This window comes from Bactrocera oleae, chromosome 5 (assembly GCF_042242935.1).
Source record: "Bactrocera oleae isolate idBacOlea1 chromosome 5, idBacOlea1, whole genome shotgun sequence".
NCBI classification, from domain to species: Eukaryota; Metazoa; Arthropoda; class Insecta; order Diptera; family Tephritidae; genus Bactrocera; species Bactrocera oleae.
In genome coordinates, this window is record NC_091539.1 from 70,472,636 (window position 1) to 70,490,371 (window position 17,736).

The 17,736-nt window shown below is 37.9% G+C and overlaps 4 protein-coding genes across 6 annotated transcripts; all 4 read left to right on the forward strand.

The window, feature by feature from the left end:
- The first annotated feature begins 161 nt into the window (after positions 1-161).
- Positions 162-9,443, forward strand: Mipp2 (Multiple inositol polyphosphate phosphatase 2). The gene is made up of 5 exons (XM_014247022.3): positions 162-500; positions 585-1,012; positions 6,449-6,810; positions 7,144-7,332; positions 7,394-9,443. Exons 1-5 carry the CDS (start codon positions 281-283, stop codon positions 7,575-7,577), a joined length of 1,383 nt encoding a protein of 460 aa, XP_014102497.1. The 5' UTR covers positions 162-280; the 3' UTR covers positions 7,578-9,443.
- Positions 1,109-6,674, forward strand: raptor (regulatory associated protein of MTOR complex 1). The gene is made up of 3 exons (XM_014247021.3): positions 1,109-3,587; positions 3,793-6,237; positions 6,449-6,674. Exons 1-3 carry the CDS (start codon positions 1,775-1,777, stop codon positions 6,454-6,456), a joined length of 4,266 nt encoding a protein of 1,421 aa, XP_014102496.1. The 5' UTR covers positions 1,109-1,774; the 3' UTR covers positions 6,457-6,674.
- Positions 9,444-9,931: 488 nt separating the features above from the next.
- On the forward strand, positions 9,932-14,694 carry LOC106626970 (protein THEM6). The gene is made up of 4 exons (XM_070110507.1): positions 9,932-9,992; positions 10,096-11,444; positions 13,697-13,911; positions 14,001-14,694. The coding sequence occupies exons 2-4, from the start codon at positions 11,294-11,296 to the stop codon at positions 14,343-14,345; spliced, it is 711 nt and encodes a 236-aa protein (XP_069966608.1). The 5' UTR covers positions 9,932-9,992; positions 10,096-11,293; the 3' UTR covers positions 14,346-14,694.
- A 952-nt stretch (positions 14,695-15,646) lies between these two features.
- Positions 15,647-17,105, forward strand: LOC106626953 (protein THEM6). Of its 3 annotated transcripts, none has more exons than XM_014246863.3 (3): positions 15,647-15,757; positions 16,307-16,446; positions 16,513-17,105. In XM_014246863.3, exons 2-3 carry the CDS (start codon positions 16,311-16,313, stop codon positions 16,956-16,958), a joined length of 582 nt encoding a protein of 193 aa, XP_014102338.2. In that variant the 5' UTR covers positions 15,647-15,757; positions 16,307-16,310; the 3' UTR covers positions 16,959-17,105. The 3 variants fall into 3 exon arrangements, with proteins under 3 accessions (XP_014102338.2, XP_014102339.2, XP_014102340.2); XM_014246864.3 differs by lacking the exon at positions 15,647-15,757 and adding an exon at positions 16,083-16,169; XM_014246865.3 differs by lacking the exon at positions 15,647-15,757 and adding an exon at positions 16,148-16,244.
- The last annotated feature ends 631 nt before the right edge of the window (positions 17,106-17,736 follow it).

Sequence of the window (17,736 nt, forward strand, 5' to 3'; positions counted from 1 at the left end):
CGTTCCCTCCGTAATTACTCATTATGCTTAACGCCGGTATTTGCCAGCAATTCATAGTTTTTGGAGATTTTGTGGCAGTTTGTCACTTCATTTATTTACATATATTTTTTAAGATTTGTTTACATATTTGACATTTCTTTTTATTTACTGTTTACTGTTTCTTCTGTCCCGGTGTAATTTTTATAATTTGTGTGTCCTCTTCTATTTTATAATTTAACTAAATTTCCTGTTTTATTTAATTGACAAATTTTTGCAACTGTTCACGTGGAATACTGCAGAAATGATAAAGTGCCTAGTCTATTTGTTTTTACTGATTGACATTGGGTGTTTTGTGTTACATGCCGTTGCAAAAATTGAGCAAGTTGCGTCGGATTCTGTAGAGCTGTTATTGGAGCCGCAATGTTCACAACTAAAACGACAAGATATCGAGTCTCACCTTTCTACGAAAACTCCTTATCGCGTTGTAGCAAACTTGGACGATAAACCCATAACTTATCCAGGTACGATAGATATGTTACAATATAAAAGCTTAAAGCTACAGTAATTATAAAAAACATATTTAATTTCACAATTTTCTCAAACAGAATGTCGCCCTACTCGCATTTGGTCAGTGATAAGACATGGTATGCGAAATCCAAGTAAAGAGCACATTGAGGGAGCAAAATCAAGGCTAGTTCGATTGAAGAAGGAAATTTTAACAAACGCCCAAACTAAGTTATGCCCTGAAGAATTGGCTCGTTTACGCCGTTGGCATTTTGATGCTAATAGCGAGGAAGAGAAATATCTTACCATCGAAGGGGAGAAAGAGTTGGAGGAATTGGCAGAGCGAATGCAAAATCGTTTTCCAAAACTTTTAGTTGACGAGTATGATCCTAACTTATATTATTTTAAATATACGAAGACGCAGCGCACGCTAAAGAGCGCAGAGAGTTTTACCACTGGCCTTTTTGGAAGAGAAAACATTGTACCGGTAGAATATCCAGAGGCTTTACATAAGGATCCAGTTTTAAGGGTGAGTGCACATATTTTCAAATCGTTTACTCTTGTTCATTAAAGTCTGAAATCCTATACCACATTTGAAATAATTGTAGTATGGAAAAATTTCTTTAGGTAGTCTTAGGGTTAATATTTCTGTGCTCTTAAAAAACAACGGCAACTCTACCGGCTGAACTCGAATGTTATTGACGAATGGGGTACGCAAACACAAAAGACGCGAACTGCCAATTAAAGCAGAATAACCAATAAAATTTGATAGAAACGTCAAATGCGGTAAAGAATTAAAAGAATGCTGCGTATTTTTCAGTCTAACGTGGTTTTCAATTAAAAGTAAAAAAATTGTGGTAATTAAAAATTGGAAACGCATTAAAGTCGTTAAGTGCATACAAAATGCGCAAAAGTGATGTGTTATAATGCGAATCTAGCAAAAATTGTGCTTTGTTATTAGTCACCATCGACAAAACGTATTGCTCTGTGTATTGAACAGTTACGGGATATCAGACTTAGGTGGGTCTGAACCAAAAAGCGGCTTCAAAGTTCTGAGCGTTATATACCGATCGAAGAAAAATATTTGACGCAGCTATATTCCTACATAGTGCAGAAATTTTATAAGCATCTCAAATTTGGAAATTCAGCCTAATAATTAGGAAAATAAGTGTCACAGGCAAAGTCGGCCTTAAGTCGGTCAGGGTCATTTATAATCGACCTTTTGACAGACAGTTAGTGATATTTGCCATATATCAAAAGGAGTGTGTTGTTTCTGAAATTTGATATATAAATGGAAAGTGTTCGCAATTATGGACGTCTCTCTACCTCCATGGTTAGCAGCCGGAAAACGTCGATGTCTGATAATCCACAAATGCTACCGATTCTACAACAGTTGACAAATGGCTCCTTTGGTATTATAGTGCCTGACAAACATTGTCCACTCTGTTTTCAAGCTAAACGACATCAAGAGAGAATCGAAGGCATAAAATGCAAAGCGGTAGCATGGCGCATACGGGAACGTATGAAAACTGCTAGTGTGGTGTTAGTGCTGTGCCTTAACATAGGCGTTGATCCACCGGACGTCGTGAAAATACAGCCATGCGCACGCCTGGAGTGTTGGGTTGATCCGTCTTCTGTATCAGCACCAAAAGCTATGGAACTGATAGGTAATAATCTGCAAATGCAATATGAACGCTGGCAGCCTCGTGCGCGTTATAAGAAATGTCATGATCCGACATCTGAAGATGTAAAGAAGTTGTGCACTTCACTGCGCCGCAATGCAAAAGGTGAGCGCATACTATTCCATTATAATGGACATGGCGTGCCAAAGCCCACGGCAAATGGTGAAATTTGGGTGTTCAATAAGACGTTCACACAATACATACCTTTGAGCATATTTGAGTTGCAAAGCTGGATGGGTGCACCATCAATTTACGTATACGATTGCTCAAACGCCGGCATAATTATAAATTCGTTCCAGCAATTTGCAGAACAACATGAAAGAGACTTAGAAAGATCTAGTCAACGCATTGGATCTGGACAGGCATCTTCTCTGTTGACGCCATTTGTAAGCTACAAAAATTGCATACATTTGGCCGCCTGTTCGGTCAATGAGATATTGCCGATGAATGCCGACCTTCCTGCAGATCTCTTTACTTCCTGCCTAACGACACCCATCAATATCGCACTAAAATGGTATACGATGCAGGAGAAATTCGAATTAGTACCGCTCATTCAAAGTGAGCAAGTCGATAAAATACCTGGAAAAGTAAACGATCGACGTACAATGATGGGCGAGTTGAATTGGATATTCACTGCAATAACCGACACCATTGCATGGAACACTTTACCGCGTGAACTATTTCAGCGCTTATTTCGGCAGGATTTGCTAGTTGCCAGTCTATTTCGCAACTTTCTACTTGCAGAGAGAATTTTACGTTCCCACGATTGCACACCTGTTTCGCATCCAGCATTACCGCCCTGCTTTCGGCATCATATGTGGTCTGCTTGGGATTTAGTTGTCGATTACGCTTTACAGCAATTGCCTGAAATACTGGAGAAAGGTGCACCATATCGTCAATTACCATTTTTCGAACAACAATTAACGGCTTTTCAAGTTTGGCTCGATCGTGAGTCCGAATCACGATCCCCACCGGAGCAGTTACCTATAGTTCTGCAAGTCCTGTTGTCACAAGTGCACCGTTTACGTGCTTTAGAACTACTAGCACGCTTCCTCGATTTGGGTCCATGGGCGGTGAATTTAGCTCTGGGTGTGGGCATCTTCCCTTACGTACTTAAACTTCTACAAAGCTCCGCAAAAGAATTGCGCCCTGTGCTGGTATTTATATGGGCTAAAATACTTGCAGTCGACCCAAATTGTCAGGTGGATTTGGTCAAAGAGCATAAATACTTTCTATCAGTACTGCAAGATACATCAGTTTCTAAGGAACATCGCACGCTCTCCGCATTTGTGTTGGCTTGCATAGTTAATGACTTCCTTCTGGGGAAAACGAGCGCTTTGCAGGGTTCATTGGTGTCGATTTGTTTGGAGCAATTGAACGATGAAAGCTGGCTACTCCGGCAATGGCTGGCCATATGCTTAGGTACGATAATTTATTAAGTGTTGTCTATGATTTGCTTCTCTTTTGATGATATTTGTGACGCGGAACGGGTTAAAAGCTTCCTCCTGATGTATAAAATATAATTTTACATCGCGTGCTGTTTAACAAAGCTTATCAAAAGCTAAAGCAAATGCAATATACATACTTTTTCCAATTTCCTAACAATTCTATTTACTATAACACTCAGGAATGCTTTGGCAGAATTTCGAGAAAGCCCGTTGGTCTGGAGTGCGCGACTTGGCGCACGAAAAACTGTATCCCCTACTTAAGGATCCCATACCGGAAGTACGTGCAGCTGCTGTCTTTGCGCTGGGCACTTTTATCAGTTCAGTCACGGATCGAGAGGAGCATGCAAATAATATTGATCGCATAATCGCCATCACTCTCTTGGATACAGTGGGTGAAGATATGTCACCTTTAGTGCGTTTAGAGTTGGCGGCAGCGCTACAATGGATGGTGCTGTTATTTGAGTCGCAGTTCGTCACTGTTTATATGCAAGAGCAAATGAGTAGTTCGAATCCCGCTTTGGCACTAACCACATCTGTGAGCGGTAGTGAACGCAGCGCCAGCATAAGTCATGGCATGCCCAGTACGCCCAGCCCATCGATTGTACACCACTCGACGCACAGCTTGGAACGCCATGTGTCTATGCGTCGAGGCGCTAGCTCCAGTTCTATATCAAACATGGTCTCCAGTGCCATACCATTTCAGTCAATATTTTTGCGTCTGTGGCAAGGTATTTACAATCTGGGTCATGATCCGTTTCCGGAGGTGGCTGCAACAGCGCAGAAAATTATTGCTTACGTTCGCGATAAGTCGGTTGATTTGATTACCGCCAAAGAAGCTACCAGCGACAAGTGCAATTCAAGTGTCAGTTTGCCACCGAGTCCATCAACGCGTGGCATTTTTTTAAGTGGAGAGTCACCGCCAGTAGGCGGCGGCGGTGTACAAGTTGGACATCCAAATATCAGCAACTGGGCAAACAAGTTGCGTAATACAAAGTTGCTACCTGCCAATGTAATAAACAGTGGCGACCATCAAAGTGTTTTGCAACGCAAAATGCGCACTACCTCGATGGGCGATGAAACGGACAGTTGCGCACAACTAAATGGTAGTCGCAGTACCGGCATGTTGGGCGTTGGCAATGCCGTCAGTGGTGTTGCCGGTTTAAGTATCAATGCAGTAGGCGGCAGTGGCAGCGGTGACGGTTCACGTTCAGCACACAGCAGCACGAGCGAAAACAACTACGAGCCGAAATTTGTGCTTAAGCCAATTCTGCAAACCGAGTTCATATCATGGGCCAATTCGTACTTCATGCGACCTGGAAAGAATCGCTACGCCTCCGCAGAAGGTACGGAAGGACAACAGGTGTTTCCCGCCGACACGAATTCGCCTGAGTTACGCTCGCGCCACTTTCGTTTTCATCGTAATGAGCTGATACGTCGGCAAGCGAAAGAGCAACACATACGCGGAAGCCGCATTGATACCCAAATATGCATGCTGAAGACACAGCACACGCCTGCCATTGTTAAATTACTGCCATACGAGCCGCAACTAGCCGTAGCCTATAAAGAAAAGGTGCTCGTGTACGATTGGGCTCGGAATTCGGTGCGGTCCTATATACCACAGGCGGGCAGCAGTGCTGCGACGCGTAACCATGTGGGCGAATCCGGTGGGGCGTCCTCGTCGCCGTCAGCACACATGCAGCATCATCAGCAACAATATTTACAACAACAACAGCAAAGCTTAACTTCTCGTGTTAGTGCCATTGAATTCTTGAATGCACAGGACATCGGCTTGATACTGGTCGGTCATGAGGACGGTGTGGTGCGAGTTTGGCAGCCCGGCACAGATGATCATCCAGAGTCGCAGCTAATCACTGCCTTCGAGGGTATACCCGCAATGAATGCCGCCTGTACTAGTTCCTATGGTAGTGGCGGCAGCGGCAGTGGCAGTGGCTCTGGTTCGTCTTCCCTGAAGCACCGTCGTGATATGATGCGCACGGGCATAGTTACTGCTTGGCAGCAATGTCGACAGCACTTGGTGGTGGGTGGTGGAATTTCACGTTACCTACGCATTTGGGATGTTGAACGTGAGCTGAAACACTGTGACATACCGATTGGCAGTGAGACGAGCGTACAGGTGCTGGCACCATTCTCATACAATCTTAACAGCAGCATTGTGGTGGCGGGTTGTGCTGATGGGAGTGTGCGCCTGTTTGACAAACGACAGTCGCCGCAAGAGTCGCGCATTTGTGTGTTTCGCGAGCACACCGGTGCCATATTATCTGCATGCATGAAGGAGAATCAACCAATGCTGGTCACCGGTTGTTCACAAGGTCGAATGCGTGTCTTCGACTTGCGGCAAGCAGCTGCAGTGCAGAGCTGGGAGGCGAACGTTGATGTAGCCGTGATTGCTAGTCATCCGTCAGCAGACCTCTTGGCGTGCGGCAGTGCTCAGGGCATTGCGCTGCATCAGGAGAACGGGCGAGCGCTCAACACATTGCGCGGCAATGAGGGCTTTATGGGCACGAAAATAGGCTATCCGACCTGTTTGTCGTTCCACTCGCACAAGGCCGCTCTGGCGGTGGGTTGTGTCGACAACACAGTCGTCGTTTACGAACCTGCTGCAGGTACATGAATCGGGCCAAATGATGAGCTGTCAATTAGACAGTGTGTTTTGAACAGACTTCTGTGAAAATAAAAGTTCCATAAAAAAGTGTTTTATCATGATTTTGTAGCACTAGTTTTTAGTATGTGTGCATGGAGAAGTTTCTTAATTATTTGATTTCATTTTACTCTTTCTTTGCTAGTTTTTACTTTGCTCTCTTTGTTTCATTGCAGTTTTATAAACTTTGCAACAAATGGAAAATCGATGTTGATAAAAATCCAAAGACATTTGACAATTCAGAACGTTTTCTGCACGAACCCGAAATAATTGATGCCGTTAACTATATTCGTCATCGCACTCAAATTCAAAATATCACCGCCGAAGACGCAAAGCTCATCTATACGATATGCGGGTTTGAAACAGCTTGGAATCGTGGTCAAGAACCTTCTGTGTGGTGTAGTCTTTTTAATCGGGACACGATCAAAGCTTTCGAATTTTTCGAAGATCTAGAGTATTTTTGGAATGACGGCTATGGTTATGAAATCACCCATCGCATGGCCTGTGCAGCGATTAAAAATATGTTTGAATATATTGAGTGAGTACAATGGGAGTAGTGTAGTATAAAGCGATGGAAAATATGCGAAATTAATAATTAATGCGCTATATTTTCCTTATTTCGAATACATTCCCAAACCCGTTCGAGTCGTTTATTAGTTTACGCTAAACATTTTTTTCTAACTAAATTTAAATAAACTACTGAATTTTTTTTGTATATAATTTTTTTTATATATAATTTTTTTTTTATATATAATGTTTTTTTTATATAAATATAATTTTTTTTTTTATAAATTTTTTTTTTTTATAAATATAATATAATATTTTTATTTTTTTTATACATAACTAATAAACTTTTTAATTTGTTTTATAGTCCAAATTCCAACAAATCGAATGCTACATTTTACTTTACTCACTCTGGCACTTTGTTAAAGGTTTTGGCGCATCTTGGTCTTTATAAAGATGCAGAGCCTTTGACATATCGTGATTTTGGGCGTGAACGCGCCTGGCGTACTAGCATAATCGACGCATTCGCCACGAATTTAGCTTTTGTGCTGTATGAGTAAGTCAATCATTAAAATTTGTTATATATTATATATATATAATAATCCTCCGCTTCTTAGGTGTAATAATGAAAATGGTCCTATGGTATTAACGTTGCATCAGGAACGCCCGATTCGCTTGCCCGGCTGTCCGCAAGATCAAGATCTCTGCAGCTTGAAAACACTAAAAGAGCAATATGAAAAACATGTTTCGAGTTGTAATTTTGATGAGCTTTGTCATATTCACCAGCATGACGAGCATTAAGCAGTTTATTATATAGAATATCAAGAACCTCCGTTGATAAAGGTTATCTACGTATATTCCTTAATATACCAGTAATTAAATTAAGTTGTTGTCCTTGAATAATCGGCTACGAATTTGTGAATTAACTGTAATTATTGTTGTGCTTGGAAACTGTCAAATGTCTTGGATTAACAAATGTGCAAAAACACAAATGAATAAGGAACTAAAACAGCGACGCAACTAATTTTGCTTATATACACACATAAAAAATTGATAACGACGCTGAAAATGCATATACACACAAATAAGTTTACAAAAATATTTACATAGTTATATAGTAATGGTTTATATAAAAGAAAGCAACACACAACATAAAAAAAAAAATAATTGTAATATTAAGCTAACATTTACAATATGCATACATATTTCGGCTCATATGTAAATATATACGACGGCTAATGTACACTTACATACGTACATTTATGTAGTGCAATTAAGTTAAATAGTGATTGTAGTGATTATCTTATGCAAGAAAAAACGACAACTGCAGCTTTATTGTGACTTTATGTTTAAGTTACCGCAAAGTGAAATATTTGTTTAATCAATATTTGATAATTTGCAAAATTAGAGTACGTTATACTTTCTTGAGCACACGAAGCCACACCTGAGTTGTTGTTTTCTTTTTTTTTTTGTTTTTTTAATTTATCACTAAAATTTTGTCGCATAATAGTTTTTGTTATACAAATTCGCCAGTTTGATGTCGGCTGCAGAAATTAATCAAAACCGATCGCTTAGTGGTGAATAACAGCGCCCGATTTAATGTATTTCTTGATAACTGTAATTCATGCTGCTTAAGATGAGTGCAAGAACCCTTTAATTGCAAGTAGGTAACTTAATGAAAAAGCAGCCGCATTTTAAATATAACCTTGAAATTGCATACCGTTAAAAGGTTACATTTGGAGTTGTAAATTTTTATATAATTATTAGACATAATTTGCGAAAGTAGCACATAATATGGGACGTGAAATATAACTCTAAATTTAGTATTTATAAACATATATTATATATTAATTGATGAAATGCCTAACGTCAGCCAAAAGTAGAAAGGCGCATTTTCGTTTAAGAGCAATTTGAAATTTTATTCGTGAAGTGCTAAATTATGCCAGAATACGCCTCATTTAGAGAAGAAAAAATAGAAACATAAATAATGAAATAAAATAGCCGCCTAAACCCTCATACTCACAGCTAAGCGCATACAGAAACCATACGGACAACAGTTAGAAAGTAAACGCAGTGCGCAGAAGTAGAAAATAAAATTACACATTGACTTGAAATGAATGGCTGAAAAATCAGAAATTGTTAAATGCGCATATTTACTGATTCATTAAACGTTATTGAGTATTTATTGCTGACGAGTGTCGAGTGCGAGTCAAAATATATTTTGTTGGCTATTTTTTCTTTTAGCTATTTTCATCGCAGTTACTGTTATTTATTAGTTAAACTGAAATAAATCGAACAAAAGCAGAATATGCCTACACAAACCGTTACATTACTCGTACAAAGATTTAGTTTCCACAGTCAGAGTTATACAAATATTTTATAACTGTTAATAGACAATTATTGTTTGCAACTCCCTTGTAAATTTCGCTCCCCATTAACTTCCCCTTCAAGCTTACCGCCTAAAGCGTAAATAAAGTGTTCAATAATAAACCTGTAATAATTTAAATTCCGTGTAAAGTGCGCCTTTTATTGATTTATAAATACATATACACACATAAATATTAATTTAATAAGATAAATATTATTGACTTGTGGTAATAACTTGCAATGTATAAACTACTTAACTAACTTTTTTGAAAAATAAATTAAGAAACAAATATGTAAGAATGTGTTTATATTACCTGTTAGTGAAATGAAAATGAGTTTACGGAGTTAAGGGACTTTAGCACAACTTAAGGGTCTCTGGCTCCATCAAAAATTGGTGAAGTCTTTAGTCGTGTGCTGAGCCCCCCTGATGATAATTTTGAAGCGGCATAAGACATTGCTACTATATATGTATCTTTATACCTAGCCTTGTGGTAGGTTAGTCATTCGGTACTTTTGTCTGTCACTGTTTTTCTTTTTGGTTAAGAGATCACAACATCTTTTATTATCATCTTGCTTTGTTATTTCCCTCTTTTCCTAGCTCAATACAAAGCAGTTATTGTTATTGTTGATAATATAGAAGTCTCCCACGTGTTGCACGCTCTTTCGTCTCGCTACTGCGCAGACGCTTACAAAGAGCAGAGGAAATGTCAAAATGTTCGCAATAATAATCCTGAGGACTCAAAATTTTTTCAGCGTCAAATTGCTTAGTAGTTATTTAGTTGCGGCCACGAAATGTTGCGCTTCAGAAACAAGTGAAAATCGTAGAGAATTAATGAAATTAAATACTTAGTAATTATTATGCACATTCAGATCCACAAAGTGGCATTTAGTGGTGGTGAAATTGACGTCGAAGAAACTTTTTTGTTTTTAACATTTCGTTGTTTGCTTTTAGGCGTATAAAGTGAGAAGCTTTTTTGCAAAAAGCGAAAAAACACTTCCGCAAATTTTTGTATACAAAGTTTTTCGGTCAATATATCAATTATTAGCACTCCTTAAAAGTGTATATACACTTATACACACATATACATATGTCTGTATGTAAGAGGCATTTTGCTTTGTGTACACAACATGAAGGAAGAACTATGACAGTGTTTTGCTCAAAAAACGGCAACAATTATTAAACTTGAATTCATTGCAACATTACTTGCAACATCACCTGACCTATCGGTGAATAACGCTGCGGGGAAGTGGCAGTAGCAACTAGCAGAAGAAAAAAAGTAATATAGAGCAATTGTAGTAAACGATGTGACTAAGGATGCTTACACTCGTACATATATACAGTTATGATGTTCATATAAGCGTATGTTGCCAGTGTGCTCCCTTCCGTTTCCACTAAACGTCAAGCTGACACTGAAATGGAAAGGATCATGACCCAATTTTGATAAGCACGAAAGAAAAGACAAACAAGTTGACAGTAATAGGAATATAAAAAACAGCACCCAAATGATATTTGGTGAGCTAAAAATAAGAGAAGTAAGAAAAAAGTTGTCGGAAAGTGGCACAACAAAAGTGTAAAATAATAATTACTATGTAAACTTCAGAAACGGTAAATTTAACTTACTCTTGTTAATCTCCCACCAAATGCCAAAAAGAAAAAAACAAAAACTAACGAAATTATAAAAGAAAAATAGTTTAGTAAAAATTTATTTAAATTAATTGAAAATTAACGGCGAAAATTACTAAAAGTACAAAACACACTCGAAAAAACACAAAAACAAAAATCAAATTCAACCCTACAACGTCAAAGTCACCCTTTGGTGGAGCCGTGAATCCTTTTTGATTGTGCAACAAAGCCACTGTAATGCATAGAGTAATTACAGTTTCGAATCCATACTAGTGCAGCTAATTATACATAAGCCAACCGCAATTAAAAGTAACAACAATAACAAAATGCTGTAGTGCAACTGCTCGCTTGTCACGCTAGCGGTTGGAAAAGCAGTCGATCAAATAATATTTGTTGCTCCTTCGAGTTGGTTCCGTTGCCGGTTTTAGCACGCAAGCTCGACTTATTTAAACACACAAACATCCATTCACATATAAGTACATATAAATATATATATAATATATATATTGGTTATACGCTTCCAATTATGCTGCCTTGGTGGTGTTATTTGCTGATTACTGGGCTAGTGCTCTATGCCCTCTTCGAACTTCATTACTTCCTGCGTATGTGCCTTTGTGTGATTCTGGCGCGCTTCGTCAAGCGAAAGTGCCATATTTTGGAGACGACCACAGTTGCTGGTAAGTTTTGCTGAAAAAAAACAACTAATATTTATTATAATAATAACAAGTAAGGCCGGTCTATATTCGTGATCAGCCGACTATTAGATGCAATTTGTATGAATTAAAGGTCAATGTTAAGAGTTGTCTACCATATCTTTATTATAGCAAAAACTTGTAAACTTTATATACAGAATAGAATAGCAGAACATAAGTTAGTATAGTTATATATTCCGGCTGAGTGTTGACTAATTTTCGGTCCGATATTTTTACGTTATAAAGTTAATTTGGTATATTTTACCTAGAAACAGGCGTGATACCCCTTTTGACGTCAACGTCATAAAGACGAGTTATCGTATACAGTATTCAACTGCTCTTTGATGTTACTGGGCAATTTCCTTTCCAAATAGAAGAATCGAACATCAACCGATATTGCAATTTTTTCATCGGACATGTTCTCTTACATCTGCGGTCCAAAAAGAAACACAATTCTGATTCGATTTGATTGGAACTTTGAATGTAGTCGTCTATGAGAATATACTATACACTAGTAGTAAATATATCTTACGTTAGTGGCGCCATTTAGGCGTGTGGCTGCGCACTTTTTGCAGAAATTTATCTGGAAACAGATCTCTGAATAAATCTCCTTACTCATTATTTGCAAGTGACAACAAAAACGAGCACATTAAGAATCATTATTATATCTTAATTAAAATGTTGAAAAATAAGTTTGGGAATCAACCTACACAGGTTGTGTAATCGAGAAAACAGAGAACCTCCACATTTTGCTCATACATGAGACTAGAGTTTAAAGAAGTCTATTAGTATTAGGTATATCTAAATTGGTCGGAAATCTTCTAATTCTTCCTTTCGATTAGAAAAATTTAGCTTTGAGTCCAAAAGGTATAAAATATTACATAAAATTATTATTTATAAGTTAAGTATGAACTTGAACACCTTAGAACTTGTTATACTTGTAAGATACTTTGATTGTTGCCTTTTGATATTCTTAACTTATTTGAGCATAAACAGCGAAATAAACATGGTTTCATGTGTTTCTTTTTAGTTCTTAAAACTGGTGAAATTAGAATAGAAAACAGGCAAATGAAATATTCTGCTGAAAGGTATGCACTAAGCACGTTTGTGGCAAAGTGCCGTTAAAGAATGTATAGTAGATAGTTTCGGTAGCTCAGCTGCTGTTGCCACATGTGATTGACACGTGCACTGGCGCTTACGTAAGCGCCAACACGAGCATTATTTGGCCATCGCCATAGTTTGCATTCTCAAAAGGGCCCATAGGGAAATCATGATTTGCAAGTAATGCTGGCTTATAATATTGTATTTACACAAATATTCCAGTCTTCCTTTCAATACTAAAAAATAAATTAGTGTACAGAATAATTAATATTCTAATTAATATAAGCAGCAATTTTATAAATTAAACATTTCACTAAACACTTTCCATTGTGGTTTGAATATCGCATTCGTATGTAGTACTTTCATGTTGCTATCCTCTACTCGATTTCCATTTGCTTTGGCTAAGCAATAGCACGAACATTTTTTATTTTCCTTGTTTTTGTAATAAACGAAAGTGTTCGCCAATTCTCCATTAATGCCATATCTACAATCATCTATATATGCTATGTGTGTATGTGTTTCAGAGTGAATATTTCTTAGCCACTTTGACGTTGACATTATCACAGTCAGCTTTGGTGGCAAGTAGCGCTTGACGCGAATCGTAACGCTACAAACGTGGCCTCCTATTACTCATTTAAGTGATTAGTTTAGCCAAGTTCAAGGTAATGTCGTTGAAGGAATGTAAATTTATGAATAAATGTCATTATTGACACCAACTGCGCTGCATTAGTATTGAAGTACAACACATTTGTGTGCATGAGTGTTATTGTAATACTGAGTTGTTACTTTTAAGGGCTAGAAAAGAATAGAATACGTGCAAAAATTTCTGCAGGTTTTTGGGACGTACACTGCGTATATGTAACTTCTTTATTGTTAGGATGATGATTTGTTCGGGACTACTCTGCGTATACGTAATATTAGCGATTCTCTTAATAGTTTAATAATAGTGGAAAATTTTTTTTAAAATAAAATAGAAGAAATGCCGAGCATAAAAATTTAAGACAAAATTCAGAAGGTATTTAATTATTTTCCAGCTTTAGATATTGAAAGATCTCGAAAGACCGCGTCACGTTTTCTTTTTGCCATTTATGCGATAATTTCTAATTCGCTGAAACTAATTTTTATTATTTTCGCAGGCCTCTGCCTCACCAATGACATCGATTGGCTGCTCTATCACATGAACAATGCGCGCTATTTGCGAGAATTGGATTTTGCACGCGTGGATTTCTACGAGCGCACAGATTTGTATCGCACCATAAAACGGAAAGGTGGCTCAGTTTTTCAGGGGGCAGCTACCATACGTTATCGGCGATTTATCAGACCCTATCACCGTTTTCACATACAATCGCGCGTGAGTGCGAACTATAAAGCAAATAAATAGCATCCCTACATTTATACTTTATTTTAACCCTTCTCTATCTTTTTACTTCTTCTTCGCAGATCATCTACTGGGACGAACAATCCGTTTACATGGAGCATCGTTTCGTGCGACCCTCCGATCAATTCGTGCACGCCATTGCAATTTGCCGGCAGCGCATCGTCGATTGCTCAGCGGAGGAGGTGATGAATGACCTGCTGGCACCCAAAAGTATGCAACTGCAAGCGTCGCACAACACGGTTAGCTCCACAGTGAGCCTGGACAATAGTGCGGTGACCACAACAAATCTGGATGTGGCCGAGAATGGGCAGACGCGCGTAAAGTTGAAACCCGATGTGCCGCCGGAGATACAAAAGTGGATTGAATACAATGATTTGTCAAGCAAAAATTTACGCTCGAATTGCTGATAGTTGCGGAGTCGAAATGCTGAGTGCTTTGCTTATGATTATGAATGTCTAAATACTCGTATAAAACCTTATACATACGTACATACATATGTAACTGCACTTATTATATATCAAAGATATGCCTAGAAGAAAGAATTATTTATTTTTTGAGCTCATTGAAGTATGAAAAGTCTTTAAGAAAAATATTTAATTAAGTTTTTAGTTAATCAATTTTTTTATAGTCGGATTACATATGTACATCTATGAAGCGCTAAAGCGAAAGTGTATGCCAATCTTTAAAATAACCTACCTTTACTACTCGTATGTGTAAATGTGTGTAAAAGAATACAAGTAAATTTGTGGAACAATATGTGGATCGTTTTATTTTGAAAAATTAAAGGTGCCCATCTTTACTTAATTACTTACTAATATTATAAATGTGAATGTAAGTTTGCACATTACGCTTTCTTGTCGAAACCTCTTAACCGATCAGCATGAAACTTTGTACTCATACGCCTAATGGTATTTAAAAGAAAAAAACTACTTCTAATTAAAAAATATTATTTTTATGTATTGTAAAAAAAAATTATTTTGGCATATATGATTGTTTGTCGAAAAATTTAAAAATCTAAGAAAACAAAAAAGGCATCGAAAGCGCAAAATAGTCAAACGTGGGGGTTTCTGATTACCATCACCAACACGAAGATGATCATCGCAGGATAATGTTCGTGCACATATGTACTATGTATTTAACGGGTGATCCAAGTAGAGTTACCTCTTTCAATAGCCTTTTTATGACAAATCGCGCGTCAGTCAAGCCACTCTACCTTCCCAAGCTTCACCGCTTCGCTCTATAGGCTCTTGAAAAGTTCCAAGAAGATCCGACGTTTTCAAGCTAAATTTTGTTCAGCGATGAGGCCCATTTCTGGCTCAATGGGTATGTAAACAAGTAAATTTGCCGTTCACCATATATTTATTTGTTTTTGTGAATGACTCCACTACATTTCTTCAGATAGATCGAAACCTATTTTTAAAGTTTAAGTATCTGCAATACTGATAGTAGGGTAGTCATCAACGTTGATTTGTAAATGATTTGTAAGTAATGCTCTCTCGCCATTCACACTCATCAAAAAGTTGAAAGAGTTGATTGAGAAACCAGTTGCACAAAAAATGGGACAACAAAGTAGTTTCATATTATATGAGAGAAAGCAATTACAGTACATACATACATACATATATACATATGGCAGCCGGCGGTTGGGCATATGGCTGATGAGCACACTCACTACATGCTCTCTGATATTTTACTTTTCTTTTAGTCTTACTTGCTGCTATATAGTGCTGTTGTAAGAGACTTTTAGCGCTTCACTTAATCTTGGCGTGTTGTGGAAAGCGGACGTGTGAAGAAGAAAACAACGATACACAAAAAACAGGTAATTCACTATTAATGAGTTTAGAGACATGCGAATATAGGTTTTTTACATCTTTTTTTCGACGCGAACTTGACGTGTGTTGCAATCCATTCATTCGAGCTTTTGAAATTAAATTCGTATACATTTCGAATATTAATATACATTTGGGGCAAATGTCAAATCGATTAATTAAGTATTGCAGCAATCGACATGTTTATGCAAACAGCTGAGTTGGGAGTTTAGACATGACATTACAACAAAGAGGCATGTAGAGAGTAAAGTGCGTCGATGAATACGAATATACCCGATATTTTGTTGTATTTTTCGCTGATTTTATTTAAAAATAATCACATATTTCAATTTCTTAAGCTATTATATGAGAAGTAAGCAACTTTTCTGCGTTTCATAAGAGTTGTGGCCACCATTTAAGGCGGTGATTATTTACGGTTATTTATTGTTATGTGTTGCGACATATTCAAACTGTTGTATGCACACATACCACATCTAAGTTTGTAGTTGTGTGTTTTTGCATGTTCACAATTGTTGTATTTCTATTTTATCTCTCTTCAGCGAGATGTCTTTCCTAGTTATACTGCTCATTCTCTACATCATTTGGGATGTTAACTACTTCATTCGTTGCATTTTCACTGTGTTGGCGGGGCGCCTGTTCCAGAGTAAACGCAAGGTCACTGATACCACAACAATCTATGGTAAGTTCATGCACACAAATCCATACATATTCACATATCATACTAAATATTTAAAAAAAAAAATAGGTCTCTGCACCTCACAGGATGTGGACATCTTCATACGACACATGAACAACGCGCGCTACCTGCGAGAGCTGGACTTTGCACGTTTCCATTTCTATGCGCTGACTGGACTTTATGAGCAAGTGCGCGAGCGCAAAGGTGGCGCCGTTCAGGGCGCTTCGAGTGTGCGCTACCGCCGCACCATACCCATTTTCCATCCGTACAAGATCCAAACCAAGCTGATTTGGTGGGATGAGAAGGCTATTTACTTGGAGCAATCGTTTGTCACCCTCTCGGATGGTTTTGTGCGCGCTGTGGCATTATCCAAGCAGTGCATCACCAATTGTGACGTCACCGAAATATTAAAGACCTTCCCTGAAGCAGCAACACGACCGGAAATGCCGGCAGAGCTGAAACTGTGGTTGGACTCGATTGAACTGTCTAGTCAGAAGTTGCGCAAGGATAAATGAGCGTGAAGCGAAGAGAGTGCTCTCTTTCTTAGTTTTATAAACTCACTATTAGGGTGTTTAGGCTTATTTTTTTTTACCTTTTATAACGATCCATTACTTACTATGTGGACAGTGATAAGGAAATAAACTTTTTAGCTATAAAAACAATATCTTTTAGATTTTTAATGGGATGCAAAGTTCTGAGTCAGAGCCTTAAAGCTTTGAAATACAAAAATTTGCTAATTACGGATGAATTAACAAACACCTTTGACTTCAAGCAATTATAAGGAAATGTGCACGCGTTTTTATTTATCAGATATAATATACATATGTATATGTATGTTAATTATCTAGGCGTTTGTACAAATATGTAATGCACGAAATGCAAATGGCCCATTAATGCTTCAAGGCTTCTGTAATGTTGGATAAATATTTGAAAGCACTTTCAGCATATTCCTCCTCAAACCCCCAAATCCATGAGCAGAGAAGCAACCATAAACATGCACCTTTTGGGGGTCACACATATTTGTCTTTTTCGTAGCTGTACTCGTCTCAAGGCGTTGAATAAGACACAAGTTGGCTCATCTGTAAATATGACATTGCTCCAGTTGCGATTGATGTGTCCTGCGCCCAATTCAAACTTTTTTCAATGTGTGTTTTTGAATGTAGGGGTTTGATTACGATATCGCTGTGTTAGATACCAGATCTCTGAACTGTCTGTAGTGTATTGTGTATAGAGAAATATCGAATGGTTTTTTAAACCAAATTTTTTTTTCAACTTTTCTAAGACTGAGTAGTG